Source organism: Salmo salar, chromosome 13 (genome assembly GCF_965601325.2).
Source record: "Salmo salar chromosome 13, fSalSal1, whole genome shotgun sequence".
NCBI classification, from domain to species: Eukaryota; Metazoa; Chordata; class Actinopteri; order Salmoniformes; family Salmonidae; genus Salmo; species Salmo salar.
In genome coordinates, this window is record NC_138303.1 from 15614753 (window position 1) to 15638586 (window position 23834).

At 45.1% G+C, this 23834-nt stretch overlaps 1 protein-coding gene across 3 annotated transcripts in view; it reads left to right on the top strand.

The window, feature by feature from the left end:
• Window positions 1-23378, top strand: part of LOC106566479 (protein NDRG3) — a 68738-nt gene extending 45360 nt beyond the window's left edge. For 2 of the 3 annotated variants that reach the window (XM_082959856.1, XM_014134549.3), the window contains 13 exons: window positions 4285-4390; window positions 4791-4911; window positions 9891-9953; window positions 10094-10154; window positions 12194-12280; window positions 12384-12440; window positions 12673-12776; window positions 12873-12938; window positions 13276-13327; window positions 13530-13577; window positions 13802-13837; window positions 14108-14159; window positions 21723-22114. In XM_082959856.1, the coding sequence (XP_082815982.1) occupies window positions 4285-4390; window positions 4791-4911; window positions 9891-9953; window positions 10094-10154; window positions 12194-12280; window positions 12384-12440; window positions 12673-12776; window positions 12873-12938; window positions 13276-13327; window positions 13530-13577; window positions 13802-13837; window positions 14108-14159; window positions 21723-21892 (1023 nt within the window). In that variant the 3' untranslated portion in view covers window positions 21893-22114. Of the gene's footprint in view, window positions 1-4284; window positions 4391-4790; window positions 4912-9890; window positions 9954-10093; window positions 10155-12193; window positions 12281-12383; window positions 12441-12672; window positions 12777-12872; window positions 12939-13275; window positions 13328-13529; window positions 13578-13801; window positions 13838-14107; window positions 14160-21722 lie in introns of all 3 variants that reach the window. The other variant, XM_014134550.3, reaches the window with a different exon arrangement.
• The last annotated feature ends 456 nt before the right edge of the window (window positions 23379-23834 follow it).

Consider the following 23834-nt stretch of genomic DNA (forward strand, 5'->3'; position numbering starts at 1 on the left):
AAACTCTTGTGCTACCTTTCCGTGTTGAATGGAAAGACTGATGTGTGTTTCTACATGACGTCCAATAGGAACAGCAGCATCACTTAGGAATCTAGCTGGGATCCAATCGTGTTCCTTTCCGTTTGTCAAGATCTTTAAACATCTTTGTAACAGTTGAAACCTCGTAAATGCAAACTGTCCTTCGGCGATGCCCTTGGCTGAATAATAGGTTTCAATAGGATGGTTTCCAAAGGTTCCAGAGTATTCTGGGAGTTGGTCAATAAGGTTGCTGGTAATGGTGGTGGAAAACTCTTGAATGTTTATCAGAACACCTGCCTCTCCTGCTGCCTCGTTTAGCATAAAGTGGCTCTACAAAACAACACCACCAACATGATGATTGACATGTTGCTTTTCTCTTTATAATATGGAAAAGCAGGGTCCGTGTTGTCGTGGTAACCGATAGTGTTGAGCTTTTCTCTTTAACTTGTTCCGTATTAAAGTGCCTCCTCTCGGTTTGTCTTTGTTGTCATTCAGAGGGGGTGAATTTTAGGCTTTCATCAAAACAAAAATAGTATGGCTATTGTTTACACCTCAAACCCCCTCAAATGCCGCCTCAGATCCACATTCCCCTTTGAGAAATGGGTCCAAACTTGCAGTGCTCTCTGAATGACACGATCTCGACCAAGGGTAGGTAGTAGGGCTGGGAATTACCAGTATTATTCTATATGTATTGCAACTCGATTTTGTGATTCGATGGCTCCGAACATATTGCTCACGATATGTCTGCTGCAGAGGGACAAGAGAGCCATAAGAAAACGTGTGTTGATCTGTCATGGAAATGAAAGTGCTGAAAACAAACTGGCTCCCTATTTAAAAACTAGAGATCAATCTATGAAGGAAAAACATGAGTTTTTACTAGAGGTACCGCCAACTAGCGCAAAGATATTGTCAAAATGATACAATATATCATCAAAAATAATATCCAATTATATGACTGTATCAATTTTCCCCCCATCACTAAGGGGTAGGCAACTATATTCAGACGTGGAACGATTTCTGTCTGCGTGGATAGTTGGGTGGCCGGAACATAATTCTAATTAGTACACTGCAAATTGGCCACAACTAAGCCAAAAAATAGGTTATATTTGAAGATAAGTTAACACTTTATTTGAATAGTCCATCTATCTACTAACCCTAGCTCTCTCTTAACCCTTATCTTAACCCTAACCTAAATCCTAACCCTTATTCTAAACCTAACCGTAACCTTAGCAAGCAGTTGCTTGTCAACAGATAATTTGTTGATAGTCCATCTGTAGATGATCATACTATCTGGACTATCCAAACAAAGTGTGACTGAAAATAACAATAATTTCATGCCTTGATTACATTGAGACACGATCACATTTTTTAAGTACATTTTTTACAAAAAAAGCCCATTCTTCTCAGGATACTGCTGCAGCAGATCCCCTCTCCTCATCACCTGACCCCTGATCTAGATGTAACAGCCTGTTCTTCTCAGGATACTGCTGCAGCAGATCCCCTCTCCTCATCACATGACCCCTGATCTAGATGTAACAGCCTGTTCTTCTCAGGATACTGCTGCAGCAGATCCCCTCTCCTCATCACATGACCCCTGATCTAGATGTAACAGCCTGTTCTTCTCAGGATACTGCTGCAGCAGATCCCCTCTCCTCATCACCTGACCCCTGATCTAGATGTAACAGCCTGTTCTTCTCAGGATACTGCTGCAGCAGATCCCCTCTCCTCATCACATGACCCCTGATCTAGATGTAACAGCCTGTTCTTCTCAGGATACTGCTGCAGCAGATCCCCTCTCCTCATCACATGACCCCTGATCTAGATGTAACAGCCTGTTCTTCTCAGGATACTGCTGCAGCAGATCCCCTCTCCTCATCACATGACCCCTCCATTGTGACAAGCCAGATATCAGCAGTGCACAGCCGCTCAACCTCGTGCCAGGAATACATGAAACAGTTATTGGGACGGCTGCTGTTTTCAAAGCATCGAGTGCTTTGTTTTGTTTGGTCAAGGCCACCATTGACTCGGAAGCTATTTGAGGTCATTGACGTTTCAGAAGAAAAAGCAATGTTGCTTTTTGTCTTTCTCTCAGGCTTCCATTTCATCTGGTAGATAAAAGCCCCAGGCTACAAAATCTATTTCTCTTTGTTTTTATGTGGCAATCCTTGTCTACTGAAGCCTCTTTGATCAGAGTCGTCATGTTCAACATGGTTACAGGTGTCTGTATGAGGGACCAGGCTGAAGGCACCTCACATGTATCCTCCATCTCTCACAAACACAACCTTTCACACAGCCAAGCCCTTCAACCACAGCTTCTATTTATACTCCTCCTCACCCAGATAGGAGTGTGACTCCAGGTGTCAGCGCAGCTGAGGGAGGTGTTTATACAGGCCGGGGTTCAACAACTACAATCCATATTGTGTTGTATAGCTATTGTATTTGCTTTTTGCAGACATGGCTGAACAGACTGGTTTAGCCTAATCTCAAACCTACCCCCTCCCAGACCCCATTGTGTTGAGTGTTGCTCAATGTTCTGGTGACGTGGCTGATTCTGAACAGTTGTTGAGAGGGCCTCATGTCTCAGCGTGGCGTCCTTCCATTCAGTTTAGATCTCTGACGCAGTACGGCCCTCGAACCACCGTCTCTGTGGTTCAGCTGCACCAATGGACGGAAGCGGAACACTGACATAGCCACATGCCTTTAGTAGTGTTCCTATATTTGGGTCTCTGCTTGTATATTGGTTTACTCGCTAAAACTAAATGATCACCACGCCATTATTGCTACCAGACAGAAACCTGCCTCACACTAGGCTGTAGTAGCACTGTGCTTACTAGTAAACTATATGATTGTATTACACCTCTATATGCATTGTCTTCATGAACTTTTTGATGTTGATGTGTTCCTGTGTTGAATAAACGGCATATGTGGAAGAAGAACTCTACCTACATGTACATCCTACCTCAGCTAACCGGTGCCCCCGCATATTGTCTCTGTACCGGCACCCCCCTGTATATATTGTTATTTTTAACTGCTGCTCTTTAATTACTTGTTACTTTTATCTCTTATTCTTGTCCATATCTTTGGGAAGTGCACTGTTGGTTAGGGCTTGTAAGTAAGCATTTCACTGTAAGGTCGACACCTGTTGTATTGGCATGTGACTAATACCATTTGATTTGAAGCTGTGACCTGTTAAATGACATTTAATGTTGAATTAGCGTCAGGCCTAAGGGCTTCAGATGTTATCTGTGGACGGACAGAGATTCCCATCCCCACAGAATTAGATTAGCCAGACGTCAGATGTTATCTGTGAGACGGACAGGTAGTGGGCCCTCTACTTATCCACACATCTGCGTTACGTGTGTGTGTGTGTGTGGCGTGAGACTACAGTGTGCACATATGCGTCTGCTGTGGTGCCGACAGCACCTCCTGACATTAGCCATGCCGCTCACACGCAGCAGTCATTGTAACCATAGAGATATGGGTCATGATGATCCAGCCAGTCAGTTTTCATTCTAGGTCATCCTCTGGGCTACCTGCTAAAGAGGACCCAGTTTTCATCAGTACTACTGTATGACCTGCACGTCCTGAAATTATTTTCTCTCTCCTGACACTTAGCCTCGCTAACTGAGGAAGAGATTTTCTCTCTCCTGACACTTAGCCTCGCTAACTGAGGAAGTGATTTTCTCTCTCCTGACACTTAGCCTCGCTAACTGAGGAAGTGATTTTCTCTCTCCTGACACTTAGCCTCGCTAACTGAGGAAGTGATTTTCTCTCTCCTGACACTTAGCCTCGCTAACTGAGGAAGTGATTTTCTCTCTCCTGACACTTAGCCTCGCTAACTGAGGAAGTGATTTTCTCTCTCCTGACACTTAGCCTCGCTAACTGAGGAAGTGATTTTCCCTCTCCTGACACTTAGCCTCGCTAACTGAGGAAGTGATTTTCCCTCTCCTGACACTTAGCCTCGCTAACTGAGGAAGTGATTTTCCCTCTCCTGACACTTAGCCTCGCTAACTGAGGAAGTGATTTTCCCTCTCCTGACACTTAGCCTCGCTAACTGAGGAAGTGATTTTCCCTCTCCTACTGACACTTTGAAAATCACTTCCTCAGCGAGGATGTCTGCTACTCGGTGTATGAATAAATAATGAATACATGTTTTTTTCTCAAATCTGCACCTGTATAGTGCTATGACTGACTGGCACTAAAAGGCTGGCTCTAAGCTACAGACACTGCCGGCCATGACCCAGACCATGCTGTCTTGTGTTTCAGGAGCATGACATCGAGACCCCCCATGGTGTTCTGCACGTGACGATGAGGGGCACCCCCAAGGGCAACAGACCAGTCATCCTCACCTACCATGACATTGGTCTCAACCGTGAGTGTACACACACACACACACATTCAGACTCTCATTGGCCTAGCTAGGCTTTGAAATCTCTCCAAACACCCCTAACATGCATATTATCACAGGTGAATTGTCATTAGAACAGTTGTCGCTGTAGAGATGTAAGAAACTGGAGGGTTGAAGGTAGAAATCCTTGAGCATTGGGGATATGAGCCAGTATGTCAGACTGGATTGCTCCACCAGTTGGCTGCCTCATTGTAAAACAACACTGAGTGTTTCAGTATATTTCTTGGGTGATTACTGGTATGAGGTGGGATTTATTGACTTGCTCAATATTACATTGTGTTGTCATTTTTGTTACATGTCAATTTGAGTAGGACCCATAAATGAGGTGACTTTAAACAGTGCCTGGTCTCTCTCCCCCCTGCAGATAAGTCCTGTTTCAACACACTGTTCAACTTTGAGGACATGCAGGAGATCACATCACACTTTGCTGTGGTCCATGTGGACGCCCCAGGACAGCAGGAGGGTGCTCCCCCATTCCCCACAGGGTAAGAGACCAGTTCACTCATCAAGTCATCATGTAATAATATCACCACAAGTATCAACACAGTCATGATTGATATTGTAGACCTGAATAAATGGTGACTATGTCATCAGAGCCAGAGTGAACCATGAGGTCCTCTGGCTGCACCTCCTTCATATGCCCCCCCCCTGCCTCCCCTGGCCCCGCCTCCCCTGGCCCCGCCTCCCCTGGCCCCCTGCCTCCCCTGCCTCCCCTGGCCCCCTGCCTCCCCTGGCCCCCTGCCTCCCCTGGCCCCGCCTCCCCTGGCCCCCTGCCTCCCCTGGCCCCACCTCCCCTTCCTCTGTGTGAGTGAAAGGACCGTTTCAGACCAGGAGTCAGACGGCTGGCCAGAACATGACATGGTGTCTGGATAGAATAGGTGTCTGGCTTTGGACTTTCATCAACTTGATAGGAGGGTGTGCTGCTCCAGGTGTCTTGTAGTGTCCCTGGTCATCAGTCCATTTTAAAAAACTAAACAGAAAGAGTCTGTTTCAATAACTAGTGCCAGTTACCTCACCAAGGCAGACCTATTGTACCTCAGCGATCCTGGTCCTACCGCTGTCTGTCTGTCCCAGGTACCAGTATCCTACAAACCTATCTGTCTATATGTCTGTCTGTCCCAGGTACCAGTACCCTACAAACCTATATGTCTGTCTGTCTGTCCCAGGTACCAGTACCCTACAAACCTATATGTCTGTCTGTCTGTCCCAGGTACCAGTACCCTACAAACCTATATGTCTGTCTGTCCCAGGTACCAGTACCCTACAAACCTATCTGTCTGTCTGTCCCAGGTACCAGTACCCTACAAACCTATATGTCTGTCTGTCCCTCCCAGGTACCAGTACCCTACAAACCTATATGTCTGTCTGTCCCTCCCAGGTACCAGTACCCTACAAACCTATCTGTCTGTCTGTCCCAGGTACCAGTACCCTACAAACCTATATGTCTGTTTGTCCCAGGTACCAGTACCCTACAAACCTATCTGTCTGTCTGTCCCAGGTACCAGTACCCTACAAACCTATATGTCTGTCTGTCCCAGGTACCAGTACCCTACAAACCTATATGTCTGTCTGTCCCAGGTACCAGTACCCTACAAACCTATATGTCTGTTTGTCCCAGGTACCAGTACCCTACAAACCTATATGTCTGTCTGTCCCTCCCAGGTACCAGTACCCTACAAACCTATATGTCTGTCTGTCCCTCCCAGGTACCAGTACCCTACAAACCTATATGTCTGTCTGTCCCAGGTACCAGTACCCTACAAACCTATCTGTCTGTCTGTCCCAGGTACCAGTACCCTACAAACCTATATGTCTGTCTGTCCCTCCCAGGTACCAGTACCCTACAAACCTATATGTCTGTCTGTCCCAGGTACCAGTACCCTACAAACCTATATGTCTGTCTGTCCCTCCCAGGTACCAGTACCCTACAAACCTATATGTCTGTCTGTCCCAGGTACCAGTACCCTACAAACCTATATGTCTGTCTGTCCCAGGTACCAGTACCCTACAAACCTATATGTCTGTTTGTCCCTCCCAGGTACCAGTACCCTACAAACCTATATGTCTGTCTGTCCCAGGTACCAGTACCCTACAAACCTATATGTCTGTTTGTCCCAGGTACCAGTACCCTACAAACCTATCTGTCTGTCTGTCCCAGGTACCAGTACCCTACAAACCTATATGTCTGTCTGTCCCAGGTAGCAGTACCCTACAAACCTATATGTCTGTTTGTCCCTCCCAGGTACCAGTACCCTACAAACCTATCTGTCTGTCTGTCCCAGGTACCAGTACCCTACAAACCTATATGTCTGTCTGTCCCAGGTACCAGTACCCTACAAACCTATATGTCTGTTTGTCCCTCCCAGGTACCAGTACCCTACAAACCTATCTGTCTGTCTGTCCCAGGTACCAGTACCCTACAAACCTATATGTCTGTCTGTCCCAGGTACCAGTACCCTACAAACCTATATGTCTGTTTGTCCCTCCCAGGTACCAGTACCCTACAAACCTATATGTCTGTCTGTCCCAGGTACCAGTACCCTACAAACCTATGTCTGTCTGTCTGTCCCAGGTACCAGTACCCTACAAACCTATATGTCTGTCTGTCCCAGGTACCAGTACCCTACAAACCTATATGTCTGTCTGTCCCAGGTACCAGTACCCTACAAACCTATATGTCTGTTTGTCCCTCCCAGGTACCAGTACCCTACAAACCCATATGTCTGTTTGTCCCTCCCAGGTACCAGTACCCTACAAACCTATATGTCTGTCTGTCCCAGGTACCAGTACCCTACAAACCTATATGTCTGTCCCTCCCAGGTACCAGTACCCTACAAACCTATATGTCTGTCTGTCCCAGCTACCAGTACCCTACAAACCTATATGTCTGTTTGTCCCAGGTACCAGTACCCTACAAACCTATATGTCTGTTTGTCCCAGGTACCAGTACCCTACAAACCTATATGTCTGTCTGTCCCAGGTACCAGTACCCTACAAACCTATATGTCTGTTTGTCCCAGGTACCAGTACCCTACAAACCTATATGTCTGTTTGTCCCTCCCAGGTACCAGTACCCTACAAACCTATATGTCTGTCTGTCCCAGGTACCAGTACCCTACAAACCTATATGTCTGTTTGTCCCTCCCAGGTACCAGTACCCTACAAACCTATCTGTCTGTCTGTCCCAGGTACCAGTACCCTACAAACCTATATGTCTGTTTGTCCCTCCCAGGTACCAGTACCCTACAAACCTATATGTCTGTCTGTCCCAGGTACCAGTACCCTACAAACCTATCTGTCTGTTTGTCCCTCCCAGGTACCAGTACCCTACAAACCTATCTGTCTGTCTGTCCCAAGTACCAGTACCCTACAAACCTATATGTCTGTCCCTCCCAGGTACCAGTACCCTACAAACCTATCTGTCTGTCTGTCCCAGGTACCAGTACCCTACAAACCTATATGTCTGTCTGTCCCAGGTACCAGTACCCTACAAACTTATCTGTCTGTCTGTCCCAGGTACCAGTACCCTACAAACCTATATGTCTGTCTGTCCCAGGTACCAGTACCCTACAAACCTATATGTCTGTTTGTCCCAGGTACCAGTACCCTACAAACCTATATGTCTGTCTGTCCCACGTACCAGTACCCTACAAACCTATATGTCTGTCTGTCCCAGGTACCAGTACCCTACAAACCTATATGTCTGTTTGTCCCAGGTACCAGTACCCTACAAACCTATATGTCTGTCTGTCCCAGGTACCAGTACCCTACAAACCTATATGTCTATCTGTCTGTCCCAGGTACCAGTACCCTACAAACCTATATGTCTGTCTGTCCCAAGTACCAGTACCCTACAAACCTATATGTCTGTTTGTCCCAGGTACCAGTACCCTACAAACCTATATGTCTGTCTGTCCCTCCCAGGTACCAGTACCCTACAAACCTATATGTCTGTCTGTCCCTCCCAGGTACCAGTACCCTACAAACCTATATGTCTGTCTGTCCCAGGTATCAGTACCCTACAAACCTATATGTCTGTTTGTCCCTCCCAGGTACCAGTACCCTACAAACCTATATGTCTGTCCCTCCCAGGTACCAGTACCCTACAAATCTATGTCTGTTTGTTCCTCCCAGGTACCAGTACCCTACAAACCTATCTGTCTGTTTGTCCCAGGTACCAGTACCCTACAAACCTATCTGTCTGTCTGTCCCAGGTACCAGTACCCTACAAACCTATATGTCTGTTTGTCCCTCCCAGGTACCAGTACCCTACAAACCTATATGTCTGTCTGTCCCAGGTACCAGTACCCTACAAACCTATCTGTCTGTCTGTCCCAGGTACCAGTACCCTACAAACCTATATGTCTGTCTGTCCCTCCCAGGTACCAGTACCCTACAAACCTATATGTCTGTCTGTCCCAGGTACCAGTACCCTACAAACCTATATGTCTGTCTGTCCCAGGTACCAGTACCCTACAAACCTATCTGTCTGTCTGTCCCAGGTACCAGTACCCTACAAACCTATATGTCTGTTTGTCCCTCCCAGGTACCAGTACCCTACAAACCTATCTGTCTGTCTGTCCCAGGTACCAGTACCCTACAAACCTATATGTCTGTTTGTCCCTCCCAGGTACCAGTACCCTACAAACCTATATGTCTGTCTGTCCCAGGTACCAGTACCCTACAAACCTATATGTCTGTCTGTCCCTCCCAGGTACCAGTACCCTACAAACCTATATGTCTGTCTGTCCCAGCTACCAGTACCCTACAAACCTATATGTCTGTTTGTCCCTCCCAGGTACCAGTACCCTACAAACCTATATGTCTGTCTGTCCCAGGTACCAGTACCCTACAAACCTATATGTCTGTCTGTCCCTCCCAGGTACCAGTACCCTACAAACCTATGTCTGTCTGTCTGTCCCAGGTACCAGTACCCTACAAACCTATATGTCTGTTTGTCCCAGGTACCAGTACCCTACAAACCTATATGTCTGTCTGTCCCTCCCAGGTACCAGTACCCTACAAACCTATATGTCTGTCTGTCCCAGGTACCAGTACCCTACAAACCTATCTGTCTGTCTGTCCCAGGTACCAGTACCCTACAAACCTATATGTCTGTTTGTCCCTCCCAGGTACCAGTACCCTACAAACCTATATGTCTGTCTGTCCCAGGTACCAGTACCCTACAAACCTATATGTCTGTCTGTCCCAGGTACCAGTACCCTACAAACCTATATGTCTGTTTGTCCCTCCCAGGTACCAGTACCGTACAAACCTATATGTCTGTCTGTCCCAGGTACCAGTACCCTACAAACCTATATGTCTGTCTGTCCCAGGTACCAGTACCCTACAAACCTATATGTCTGTTTGTCCCTCCCAGGTACCAGTACCCTACAAACCTATATGTCTGTCTGTCCCAGGTACCAGTACCCTACAAACCTATCTGTCTGTTTGTCCCTCCCAGGTACCAGTACCCTACCATGGATGAGTTGTCTGAGATGCTTCCGTCTGTCATGACTCAGCTGAAGTAAGTTCTCCTGCAGTGTTTCCATCATAGATATAGAACCCTATATTGTCTATGGTTTCCATAACTACCTCTTACACTGTCGTTTAATGACTGTAATTGTTGTCTCGTCTTCATTGAGGCTTCTATTTTTCTCTCCCCAGGGTGAACAGTGTGATTGGGATTGGAGTTGGAGCTGGAGCCTACATCCTGTCCAGACTGGCTGTAAGTCCCCATTCCTCCTAGTCCTCCATTTATCACCTGAACTCCTGCTCACCCACAGCACCTGCTTCTTTCCAAGCATATAACAGGATCATTTGTTAAGACAGAGGTCTTAAAGGGATAATTCGAGATTTTGGCAATGATGACAATTATCTACTTCCCCAGAGTCAATTGAACGTGTGGATGCCATTTTTAAGGCTCTGTCCAGTATGAAGGAAGTTCGAGGTAGTTTCACGAGACAGTGCTAGCTAGTGTAATGATTGGAAATCTATGGTATCTGCTTGCATCTGCACTACTCAGTAAGTCCTCTGTCTTCAATAATAACTGGGCTGAACAAGGATGAACAGAGCAGTCTCTATCGACATCTCCACTAACCAAATCATTTTACTATGTCTTCAACATAGATCAGGCATACTTTCACAAACGCTCTCTTTCCCTCTCTTGTTGTGTACATTCCTCTCTCATGCGGTCTGTGTGTATCTAACCTAATGTAGCCGGTGTAAAAGTGTATCCATCTCGGTCCGAGCCAGAAAAAACAGACGCAATGGAATAATATGGTTGTTACAGTTAATTACCACAGCGCAGCGTCCCATATAGTTCTTGACTTGATTTCTCTCATGAATGATTAGATTTCTCTGTAGAGAAACGGCGCGTTGGGCTCACAAAAATAAATGATGCTGAATAAAAATATAAACGCAACATATAAAGTGTTTCATGAGCTGAAATAAAAGATCCCAGAATTTTCCATACGATTCCAAAAAGCTTAGTTCTCTCCAGTTTTTGGGCAGAAATTTGTTTACATCCCTGTTAGTGAGCATTTCTCCTTTGCCAATATAATCCATCCACCTGACAGGTGTGGCATATCAAGAAGCTGATTAAACAGCATGGTCATTACACAGATGCACCTTGTGCTGGGGACAGTAAAAGGCCACTCTAAATTATGTGGTTGTCACAAGACAATGCCAAAGATGTCTTAAGTTTTTTGAGGAGGCATGCAATTGGCATGCTGGCAGCAGGAATGTCCACCATAGCTGTTGCCAGATAATTTAATGTACATTTCTCTACCATAAACCACCTCCAACGTCGTTTTATAGAAAATGGCAGAACGTACAACTGGCCTCACAACCTCAGACCATGTGCAATCACACCATCCCAAGACCTCCACATCTGGCTTTTTCATATGTGGGATCGTCTGAGACCAGCCACCTGGACAGCTGATGAAACTGAGGAGTATTTCTCTCTGTAATGAAGCCCATTTGTACGGAAAAACTCATTCTGATTGGCTGGGCCTGGATCCCCAGTGGGTGAGCCTATGCCCTCCCTCCCAGGTCCACCCATGGCTGCTCCCCCTGCCTGGTCATGTGAAATTCATAGATTAGGGTCTAATGAATATGTTTCAATTGACTGATTTCCTTATGAACTGTAACCCAGTGAAATTGTTCCGTTTAATTTATATTTTTGTTCAGTGTACCGTAATTTCCGGACTATAAGCCGCAACTTTTTTCCCACGCTTTGAACGTCGTGGCTTAAACAATGACGCGGCCTATTTATTTTTGTTACAAGCCGTGTTTCGTTAAAGCCTGTGTAAAGTTCATTTGTTTCAATGTACCGGTAGGCACCTGCGGCTTATAGACTTGTGCGGCTTATTTATGTTGAAAATAATATACATTTTTTTAATTCAGTGGGTGCGGCTTATATTCAGGTGCGCTTAATAGTCCGGAAATTACGGTAGATGGAATTCAAGTAATTGAACCATGTCGGTCAATTAGTTGTTTAATAACAAACTAAATGTCTGTTAATCACTCAGCACTAGTGTGTGAGCGTGGGTGGGAGCGTGCGGCAGGTAGCCTAGCGGTTAAAACCGTTGGACCAGTAACCGAGAGGTCGTTGGTTCGAATCCCCGAAACGTCTGTCTGTGGCACTTAACCCTACATTTGTGTGCTGCCCTGCTTCCTCTGCTGCTGGGCCCTGTCTGTGACTCCTTTGGTCCTCTATGTTCCGCACAGTACGGTCAGTAGAGTAACCCCCTATCCTCTCTTCAGCTCAATGAGCCGGCCCTGGTCGAAGGTCTGGTCCTCATCAATGTGGACCCCTGTGCAAAGGGCTGGATGGACTGGGCTGCCTCCAAGGTAAGAACGTGCTCACACACACACATTACTATGCTAACTCTGTGCATTTTAGAGTCATACTAGATTGGCACGTTGGAACATAATGATTTGTTCTTTGTTTTAGATGTCCGGCTGGACCAGCAACCTGGTGGACATAGTGATGGCCCACCACTTCAGTGATGTGAGTCAGAGGGCTGTCTGGAGGGGTGGGAGCCTGGGATGGGACAGAGGGAGAGGGCTATGCAGACTTTTCTGACGTGCAAACGGATATTTAATTACAGAATAAGTTCATGGTTTAGTTAAGGATCAGTTTTTGGCGAGTCAGTTCGAAAGGTCTCGATAGCCCTGTCCAGGGGCAGAGCATACTGGCTGAATACTGTGGGTGGTTGAAAGTGAACTCTTTGCCCCCTCAGGATGAGCTGTCTGACAACCAGGAGATCACCCAGACGTATCGGCTGCACATCGCCCAGGATATCAACCAGGAAAACCTGGCCCTCTTCTGCAATGCCTACAACAGGTACAGTACTGTACATAGAACCCCAAGAGTAACTGGCTGTACATTTTGGGTAGAAATTCTAGATGGGTTGATTGGTTGATCTATTTGTTATGACAGCCGTCGGGACTTGGAGATTGAGAGGCCTGTCACCGGTCTGACTGACGACACGGTGAACACACTGACGTACGTAAACATGCTGCAGACTGTGTTACTTCAGCTCCGTCTTATTGCCTATGGACTGTATGTGAGTTGTTTTTTATAAACTGGCTGGTTCGAGCCCTGAATGCTGATTGGCTGACAACTGTGGTATATCAGACCATATACCACAGGTATGAAAAAAACATGTATTTTTACTGCTCTAATTACGTTAGTAACCAGTTTCTAATAGCAATAAGGCACCTCGGGGGTTTGTGGTATCTGACCAATATACCACGGCTGAGAGCTGTGTCCAGGCACTCCGCGTTGCGTCGTGCGTTAAGAACAGCCCTTAACCGGTTGTCCCTCCTGTCTCTCCGTCCAGATGCACTTCTCTGCTGGTGGTTGGTGACACGTCCCCGGCAGTCGATGCAGTGGTGGGTGCCCACTTTATCTCCATGGCAACACAGTAGCGAATAAGCCAGAGGGTCTGATTCCAATACAAAGTATCCACCCCCCTCATGGACAGCGTGTTCGGTCTATAGAGACGGGGGTTGAGGTCACTAACCTTTCTGAATAGGAGGGGCCAGAACCCTGTCTAAACTGCTGTTGTATCTCATCTTCTTTTCTTGTTTACAGGTTGAGTGCAACTCGAGGTTAAATCCAACCAAAACAACCCTTCTTAAGGTGCGTTCAGTTACTCTTTTGTTGTTAGAAATAGGAGTGGTACTGCTATGTGGTCCCTGCTGTTCTGCTCTTTAGTAATGCACATGATCTGAATGGTACGTACAGCAGGTTCAGCATTCTTCCATGTGTTCATAGGCCAGTGAATGTTAAGGTGTTTTGACTAACGGCATGGTCCTGTCTGTGAGATTCTCCACTCTGGTCATGCTCTGGTTACTTCCCTATAGATGCAAGACTGTGGCGGGCTTCCTCAGGTCATCCAGGTGAGTCATGAACTAGTTTTGTGTTTAGCTTAAACTACACTTAAGTGGTCCTCTGTAACTCAGTTGGTTAGAGAATGGCGCTTGCAATGCCAGGACCGCGAGTTTGATTCCCGGCACCACCCGTACGTAAAATGTATGCATTACTGTAAGTCGCTTTGGATAAACACGTCTGATTAATATATGCCATTTAGCAATGTCAACTGTTACTTAATTCAGTTTTATTTCAAATGGCTCCGTTTAACGGATGCGTTTTCTGTTTGTGTCTTACAGCCGGGTAAACTCGCGGAGGCCTTCAAATACTTTGTCCAGGGAATGGGTTACAGTGAGTACTGCTCTTTACAATCCTCTATCATTGTTTCCTTCTCCTTCAGTCGTCTCTGGTGTCAGACTTGTTTTTTTTTCATGTCCTGGTTGTCTCAGTCTGTTCCATGTCCTGTTTACTGAAGTCCACCTCTATCTCAGAATGAGACCTCAGTCCAACTGATATCCTATAGAACACAACCCTTTCAGGCAGCAACCCTTCCCATGTGGGCATCACACACAGAAGACACTCTTATACAGACTTACAGTTAAGTGCCATGCTCAAGGTCACATCGACAGATTTGTCACCTAGTCGGCTCAGGGATTCGAACCAGCGACCTTTTGGTTACTGGCCCAACGGTCTTAACCGTTAGGCTACCAGCCACACACGCATTTGTGCCCTAAACTAAGGCTAATGTAGAATTCATGTAGCACAAGAATAGAGCAGAACCCCAGTATCTACAAAACAACATGTACTGGATGTCCAAGGATGACGTTTCTGACAGCCAATTGTTGCATAAGCATACAAACCATTACTGGTAACTGACGAGGGAACTAACCTCAAACTAACCTTGTTTCCTGTTTGTTTGCAGTGACTCTTAACAACGGGTGTAAGTAGTGTGATGCTGAGTAAATAAATTACATGCAGCATGGTCTTCCCTTGAACATACACTACATTGCCAAAAATATGTGGACACCCCTTCAAATTAGCGTATTTGGCTATTTAAGCCACACACGTTGCTGACAAGTGTATAAAATCGAGTACACCGCCATGCAATCTCCATAGACAAAGAGTAGAATTGCCCGCACTGAAGACCTCAGTGATCTTCAATGTGGGACGTCAAAGGATGCCACCTTTCTAACAAGTCAGTTCGTCACATTTCTGTCCTGCTAGAGCTGCCCTGGTCAACTGTAAGTGCTGTTATTGTGAAGTGGAAAAGTTTAGGAGCAACAACGGCTCAGACGCAAAGTGGTAGGCCACACAAGCTCACAGAACGGATCCGCCGAGTGCTGAAGCAGGTAGCGTGTAAAAATCGTCTCTTCAGTTGCAACACTAACTAGAGAGTTCCAATCTGCCTCTGGAAGCAACATCAGCACAAGAACTGTTTGTCAGGAGCTTCATGAAATGGGTTTCCATGGCCAAGCAGCTGCACACAAGCCTAAGATCACCATGCGCAATGCCAAGCATCGGCTGGAGTGGTGTAAAGTTCACCACCATTGGACTCTGGAGCAGTGGAAACGCGTTCTCTGGCGTGATGAATCACGCTTCACCATCTGGCAGTCCGATGGATGAGTCTGGGTTTGGCAGGAGAACCAGGAGAACACTACCTACCTAAATGTGTAGTGCAAACTGTGAAGTTTGGTGGAGGAGGAATAATGGTCTGGGGCTGTTTTTCATGGTTCAGGCTAGGCCCCTTAGTTCCAGTGAAGGGAAATCTTAATGCTACAGCTTACAATAACAATTAGACCAGGGATCATAAACTAGATCCAGCCGTGGGCCGATTTTATTTATTGAGCGGATGGTCGGGGGACCGGAACATAATTACTAATCATTTGTAGACTGTAAATTGACCGCAAGAAGATCAAACATATATATTTGACTAAAACAATCATTTCAAACCTTGCTTACTTTTTGTGTACGACCACGTGTCTCGCTATTGTGCTTGGGAATACTTGGAAACAGATTTTTTTTTTTAAATTAATATCATTTGGAGACGATTTCCTGGTGTTTTTACAGTATTTTATGTCCAACAACGAAAATTCTACACCAGAAAACTTGGGAGTCAAATAAAAACACAGAGCGCCAAATTCCGCCCACGGGCTGCCAGTTGGGGAACCCTGTTATGACGATTCTGTGCTTCCAACTTTGGGTCAACAGTTTGGGGAAGGCCCTTTCCTGTTTCAGCATGACAATGCCCCTGTGCACAAAGCGAAGTCCATACAAAAATGGTTTGTCGAGATCGGTGTGAAAGAACTTGACTGGCATGCACAGAGCCCTGATCTCAACCCCATCGGACACCTTTGGAACGCTGACTGCGAGCCAGGCCTAATCGCCCAACATCACTAATGACCTCACTAATGCTCTTGTGGCTGAATGGAAGCAAGTCCCCGCAGCAATGTTCCAACATCTAGTGGAAAGCCTTCCCAGAAGAGTGGAGGCTGTTATATCAGCAAAGGGAGGAACAACTCCATATTAATGCCCATGAATTTGGAATAAGATGTTCGACGAGCACGTGTCCACCTACTTTTGGCAATGTAATATACCTTAGTGTGTGGGATGATCTGTAAACACACACCTGAGAATGGTTCCTTCCCCCAGGTCTTAAGATGCAGTGCCCTAAACAGGGAGGGTGTTTACAGACCTACCCTTTTAACGCTGTGGTTCATTTAGGCCTGCTGAGAGCTGATCAGGCTTGTTGAATGATAATCCTATTAGAAACGGACCACGTATTGGGCACTGTATCTTAGAACGGCCCAATTCCATTGGCTGTCTTTGATCATTTTGAGACACTTGAATCTCTCTATTTATTTTTATTTATATTTTTGCGCTTCAAAATGTTTATTTTGTTCCTATAAACATTTTTAAAGGTTTGAGTTGCTAGCTCACAGAGTGGAAAATGGAAGGTGTTACAGTGAGGTCAGAGTAAAAGCTGCTTGATTATGACAATAGTCTCAATTAGTTTTTTTTGTTCTCCCTCTGGAATCTTCACCTGAACATGAAGCCTTCTGTACCTGTGTAAACCTCACTGGCAAAACCCTGCACCCCCTTCCACCCCTCGCCTGGCTTGCCCTCACCATCCTTACCCCTGGCCCTCTCCCCATCTCCCCTGGCCTTCACCTACCCTCCCCTGGTCCTCACCCTTCCAGTGAGGGCTGACTGAGGCTCCAGTGGTTCTCCAGGTATGGTAATGTCAGTGGCAGATTAGTGTTCTCATTAAAGGCTGCTCTTAAGCCCCACAGCATGGCCTGCCCCCCTGCCCTGGGGACCTGTCTGGAATGCTGTGAGCCCTGAACCCCTGCCCTGGGGACCTGTCTGGAATGCTGTGAGCCCTGAACCCCTGCCCTGGGGACCTGTCTGGAATCCCGTGAGCCCTGAGCCGCCTGGCCAGCCTGTTGTGCTCTGCTCTGCTGGAAATGTGCTGCTTGGGTTTGTTCTGCTTCTGCAGGGACACTCACATGGTGCTGCTGGAGGGTAAAGTCAGGAGAGCAGGGCCTCAGAGAACCACGCTGCCTCCACACAGCACTCACATGGTGCTGCTGGAGGGTAAAGTCAGGAGAGCAGGGCCTCAGAGAACCACGCTGCCTCCGCACAGCACTCACATGGTGCTGCTGGAGGGTAAAGTCAGGAGAGCAGGGCCTCAGAGAACCACGCTGCCTCCACACAGCACTCACATGGTGCTGCTGGAGGGTAAAGTCAGGAGAGCAGGGCCTCAGAGAACCATGCTGCCTCCGCACAGCACTGTGGGAAGGAAGATTTGTCGTTGCCTTATTCCAAATCCTACCCTCTGAGGGTGACCCTTGATGTTTTGTCTGCAGCGAGTGACTACAGAGGCACTCCAAGCGGCCCAAACCTCCTCATTCTTCCACCTCTTGGAGGTCTGTTTTCCTGCTTGAAGAGTTATTCTGGATACCCATCCTTGTTATTGAAATGAACTAGAATTTTCAATGGAATACAGTATAGCTTGAAAAACAATTTTCACTCATCAAACCCTCATAGCCCTCCTTTATGTTGTTTTTCTTGTGAACCCTGTCTCTGTTGAGGTGTTAAGTATGGTGGTTTCCTCGCCGTCTTAGCTTTCACATCACACACATTATGCTCTTCGCCCACACCAAGCAATAGCACGTTTCAGAAAGTACCTCCCCTTTCTGAGAATACCTAAACATTGAAACCGTTGAGGACATTGTGAGCTTTCACAAACACATCATTGTGGCATACTGTAGGAGGTTTGTAACTCTGTAGCGTTCAGGCTGCGCCTTCTGTCAGGTGGCTCATCCCAGTAGCTCAGCGTTGTGTTGAAAGGAAAGCACTAAGCTAGCAGGAGATTGGTTTGAGTGTGAATAGATGAGCAGTAGAGCTGGGACGATAAACTGAAAATGATCGACACCGACCGTACCACATCCATTTTACTGACACCGATAATCCCAATAAGTAGCTTACTAGAGAAATGTGAAGTTTAAGGGAAATAAGTCTGCTAATATGGGCTAACGGTACAATTGATAGTAACAACATTCAAAGTAGTAGTGCTAATAGTATGGTAATTATAAAAGTAGGCTAACAAGTGTACATGAATGTTTATAAATGTATCGTTCTATTTATGGTTATTGTGATAATTCTGTCAATTTATCGTTCTGTGGATTTGTGTGCATAATGGCCAGCTTTACTGAACAGTCAAGTGCTCTTTGAGGCCCTGCTTGAATGTTGTTTGAATGGTTACTTTAGCAGGGAAGACTGTAGTTCAGTGGGGAAATGATTGCAGTCGGGGGGGGGGGGGGGGGGGGGACACATTAAACTAACTCGACTGGATCAGGCAATGTACTCATGAAGCACATCTTGGCTCAAAGTTCTCTTCAGGTAATCTCAGGGCCACAGGTGACATTCCCTTTAGATTGACAGAACAGTAAGAAAGCCTTCTGGCTATTTTCACAACTGTCAGATATTTCCTGAAAATACATGTAACAGTAGATAGTGCTAGAATGAACTGTACACAGTGCTGCTTCAAGTCTGTCCTAGGTACAGCTGTAGGACACAATCTTTGTTTCTTTTCAGATCTTTTGTGAAGACGGAGCATTAATCTGACAGTCTCTCTGTACCCCTCCTTTATTTCTTCCCTCCTTCCTTTCTGCCTGTCCGTCAATGCTAACAGTCCCTCATGTACTGCTTAGCCACGTAAGCAGTGAATCAGGTACCAGGACCATAGGTAGCAGCCTTGGCTGCGCCAGCCTGCCCTCTCTACCTACAGTACGCTATCCTCCCAACCCTGTTTGCCCATCGCTGGTAGTCACTTTTTAGCCATCCTCTCAAGTCTGAGATTTGAAGGTCAACTTTATTATTTTTTAAAGATACCTTTGTCTCTCTAAATGTGTGGTTTTATGTGATGTCTATCAGCTAACATGGTTGTCTTATGTTTGTCTGTTCTTGTCTTTGTTCTTTTTCTCTTCTGAACAAATGGCCCTCAAATCTCTTGTGCATGCTGCATAACCATATTGGCCTTTCCTGTTTATTCATTTTTTCTCCAACAGTAAAAATGAATTGGAACTTGACCTGATCAGGCAATCTCTTTTTCTTTATGGGAGAATAATGAACACAGTGAGGGATTCTGCTCAGGCATTTCAGACCCCAACCACTTTAATGAGATGCATATACAGTACCAGTCAGAAGTTTGGACACACCTACTCATTCCAGGGTTTTTCATAATTTTTTACATTGTAGAATATTAGTGAAGACATAAAGCTATGAAATAACACATGTATTTATTGAATTTAACCTTTATTTAACTAGGCAAGTCAGTTAAGAACAGAATCTTATTTACAATGACGGACAACACTGGGCCAATTGTGCGCCGCCCTATGGGACTCCCAATCACGGCCAGTTGTGATACAGCCTGGAATCGAACCAGGGTCTGTAGTGCCGCCTCTAGCACTGAGATGCAGTGCCTTAGGCCACTGCGCCACTCTGGAGCCCACATATGGAATCATGTAATAAGCAAAAAAGGGTTAAGCAAATCCAAATATATTTTATTTTTGAGATTCTTCAAAGTAGCCACCCTTTGCCTTGATGACAGCTTTGCACACTCTTGGCATTCTCTCCACCAGCTTCATGAGGTATCCATTAACAGATGTGCCTTGTTAAAAGTTAATTTGTGGAATTTCTTTCTTAATGCATTTGAGCCAGTCAGTTGTGTTGTGACAAGGTAGGGGGGTATACAGAAGACAGCCCTATTTGGTAAAAGACCAAGTCCATATTATGGCAAGAACAGTAAGCAAAGAGAAACGGCAATCCATCATTACTTTAAGACATGAAGGTTGAGAGAATGCCAAGAGTGTGCAAAGCTGTCATCAAGGCAAAGGCTGGCTATTTAAAGAATCTCAAATATAAAATATATTTTGATTTGTTTAACACTTTTTTTTGGTTATTAGATGATTCCATTATGTGTTATTTCATAGTTTTGATGTCTTCACTGTTATCCTACAATGTAGAAAATAGTAAAACTAAAGAAAAACCCTTGAATGAGTAGGTGTGTCTAAAGCTTTTGACTGTACATACAGTACTTTCTGAAATACGGTGAAATTTCCAGTATTCCTGCTTCGCTGATATCAATCTCCTGGACCCTGACTAGAAGGCAGTGTAGCTAGCATGAGCTGAACACTACAAGGTGATCAGGTTATTAGCTGTTTTAGATGTCATTATTCTCCCTGGGCTGCAGTCCACCCCATCTTAAATTGGGAATGTTGATGCAATAATGATTGTGGTATGATTACCTGGGGTCTCATTTACAAACATTGCGTATGCACAGAATATGCCCCAAAACATTTATAAAAACTGAACTTGATGTGAGAATGTGCTTATCCTCCTGTAAACTTCAGACCATGAGTACACACACTTTCTAGTGGTTGAAGTATTGCATTGCAAGAAGGCAAAAGTAGCCTTGTGCCAATGGGGGATATACTGTATGATGACTTATACATAACTAAAAAAACAGGTAACTAAATATAATAAGATGCAATTATTTGCTGTTAGTGAGAAGAGAATCGATTTTATCTTTGCATTGTAAAATAATTAGAAATCACCTTTTCTGACTGATGGTTTCATACCCACAAAATAGCCTACAGGCCAACAACAGTTTAGTAAAGGCTACCATTCGTCCCAGTTCTCATTTAATTAGACCCACTTCACAGTAGTAAATAGGTAAGTTATTGATATTTAAAGTATTTTGCTCTCTGCGATCCAAAGCGCAGTTTTATGGTAGAACAGACAGTTCACCTTTTCCATTGACCTTTGTAGGCTGTTTTTGAATACTGTAATGCAACATTTCTCCAGTAGCCTAGACAATCTATAAACATAATACATGTATCATAACCAATTGCACGTCTTCTGGCCGTGATGAGCTCATATTCCTGAAGTAGCCATACAACAAATTACCGCGCACATCTCTCATTTAACTGGGCCTGTTAGATAGGATATTATAACTTCTGGTTTCGGCTCTATGTATCCGACAGGGAGGGTTTATAACGTACAGTAGAATGGAACATCTTTTGCATTGAAGTGTGTGGGCTTCCACTGTATGTAGGCCTACTGCCGTTTTTTATCAGAGTAAACAATGTTTCAGAATTCACGGGCAGTGTAGCATATTTCGGTTTATACATCTACATTTTTCCATATGTGTGCAGTGTTTTCAGAAATGGCTCACGCAGATATTTAGTGTAAAATTCACACAACGGTTATAAATGAGGCCCCAGCATCCTACCCCTAGCCACATTCTTTAAAGCAAACTACCCCTCCCACAAAACATTCAACACACACTAAGCAAATATCCTCATATGTGACTTCTTAACCTAAATGTTCTCCTCTCTCTCTCGTCTGTAGTGCCCACGGCCAGTATGACCCGCCTGGTGCGTTCTCGTACCCACTCTACTTCCAGCATGGGCTCTGTGGAGGGGAGTCGCAGCCGCACCCACACACAGCTAGAGGGCGCCACTGCCGCCGGCCCGGGTGTCGAACAGGCCAGGCCACAGACCATGGAGGTTTCCTGTTAAAGAACCCTGCCCAGAAAACCACCACCTTCCTCTCTCTCTCCCTCCCTCTCTTTTTCCTTTCCCAAGCTCAAGGTCAGAGAGGATTGGAATCCCGAGGGGGCGTTTGAAACGTGTTCTGAAAGATAATTTATGAAGACCGAAGCAGTCAGGTTCTCTGCTGTGTTCTCTCACCATTTCCTGTTGTTGTCTGTCTATCATGCCTGTCTGTGCATGACTGCTGTGGTACGGCAACCTGAAAGTCAGTAAGCAGGCGGACGATGCTGCTTGTCTGGTTTTCCTTTCGCTGTCTACCAGCTCTCCCCATTAAAAGAGGAAGAGGTTGTTTTTTTTAAATCCTTGAGATATGAGATATATTTGTATTTATAACTATTTTGGGTCAGTGTGTCAGTTTAAAGATAACAGATGGAAAGGCATCAGGAGTTTTCTCTTGTAAAGTACTCTATACGGAGTAATGTTGCCCCTCTTTCTGTCTCCCCCTGGGGTCTTCCTCACCTTGCTAACTGGTGAGATCAGATCAACTCACACCACCCCTCCTTATTGGTCCATTCCTTAGTCAGTCTCATGACACACCATTTTTTTCTTTATTCTTTTTTTATTGTTGTTTTTATCTTGTGATTTATGAAAAAACTACCTTTGCTTTCCTGGATTGCAATACGGTGTGATAAACTTGCTCCTACTCTGTACCTTTATACCAAGAATATCTGACAGATTGACCCACTAGTAGATGAACCGTAATGAACGTGTCTGTAGAATTGCTTTTGTCTAGATGTGTCTAGAAATAGTTGCCTTGTTTGATATTTTATTTTTCAAGTGAGTTATTTGAAATGGCAGGCCCTGGGTTTTTGATCCCCCCCCCCCCCACATTTATTATTGACGGGCAAAGTAAAGAACCAACCCGCTGGGTACAGACGTCAGTTCAGTGTGTATTCCATGTTGGTTCAACGTCATTTCATTGAAATGTGGAAACAACGTTGATTCGACCAGTGGGAACATTTTACTGTAGTTTATTGAAAATTCAAGTCAAATGCGGAGAGTACCTGAACGAGCCCCAGCTCAGAGGTGAGTAACTGTGTGTGAATCGAGGTACAGATAACATTACTGCCTCTTTCATAAAATAAAACTCAAATATATATTCATTTACAATTTTCTACCATCTGGAAGCAATGTATGTTTTCCCTGCTGATGAAATAAAGACGGGGTGAAAACAGCAACGGGTCAGATGCCTGAGGGACTGTGGATTGTGTAATAAATGTTTTGATATAGTTAGTTATTATAATGTTATTAGTTGGTGGTTTTCCTGAATTTCTCTCTGATTGTACTACAGCTTGGGTGAGCAAGTGGTGATGATGCATTGTACTCTGTCCGCATAGTATACGGGGTGCTGTACTCTGTCCGCATAGTATACGGGGTGCTGTAAGTCATACTGTGCTGACTATATCAATTTGTACTGATCATAAAATAAAGCTAGAAGCTGTACATAACTGGACTTTTCATCTTATCCTTCTGTCATTGGCATGTCTATGTTTTCTTACTTGGTAAACTAGCCTGATTATAATAGTGGTCCTTTGTAGCTCAGTTGGTTAGAGCATGGTGCTTGTAACGTCAGGGTAGTGACTTTGATACCTGGGACCATCCATGCGTATAATGGATGCACCCATGACTAAGTTGTTTTGGATAAAAATGTCAGCCAAATGGTATACATGTATTATTGTTATTCGGTTCTGCATCAGCAGTTTCTCTTTCTATGTCAGTCACTGACACACTCAATTAGTCATGTCCGCTAACAATATTTGGATTGGTATGTTTATCTAGCCAACTATCTAAACCAGTGGCGGTCAGTGCCGTTTAAGATGAGGGAGGATGATCATTTTTCGCCTTATTTCTATTCCAGTATATTGGATGACTCTCATTCATATTCCATTCACCCAGCTCAATGTAACAT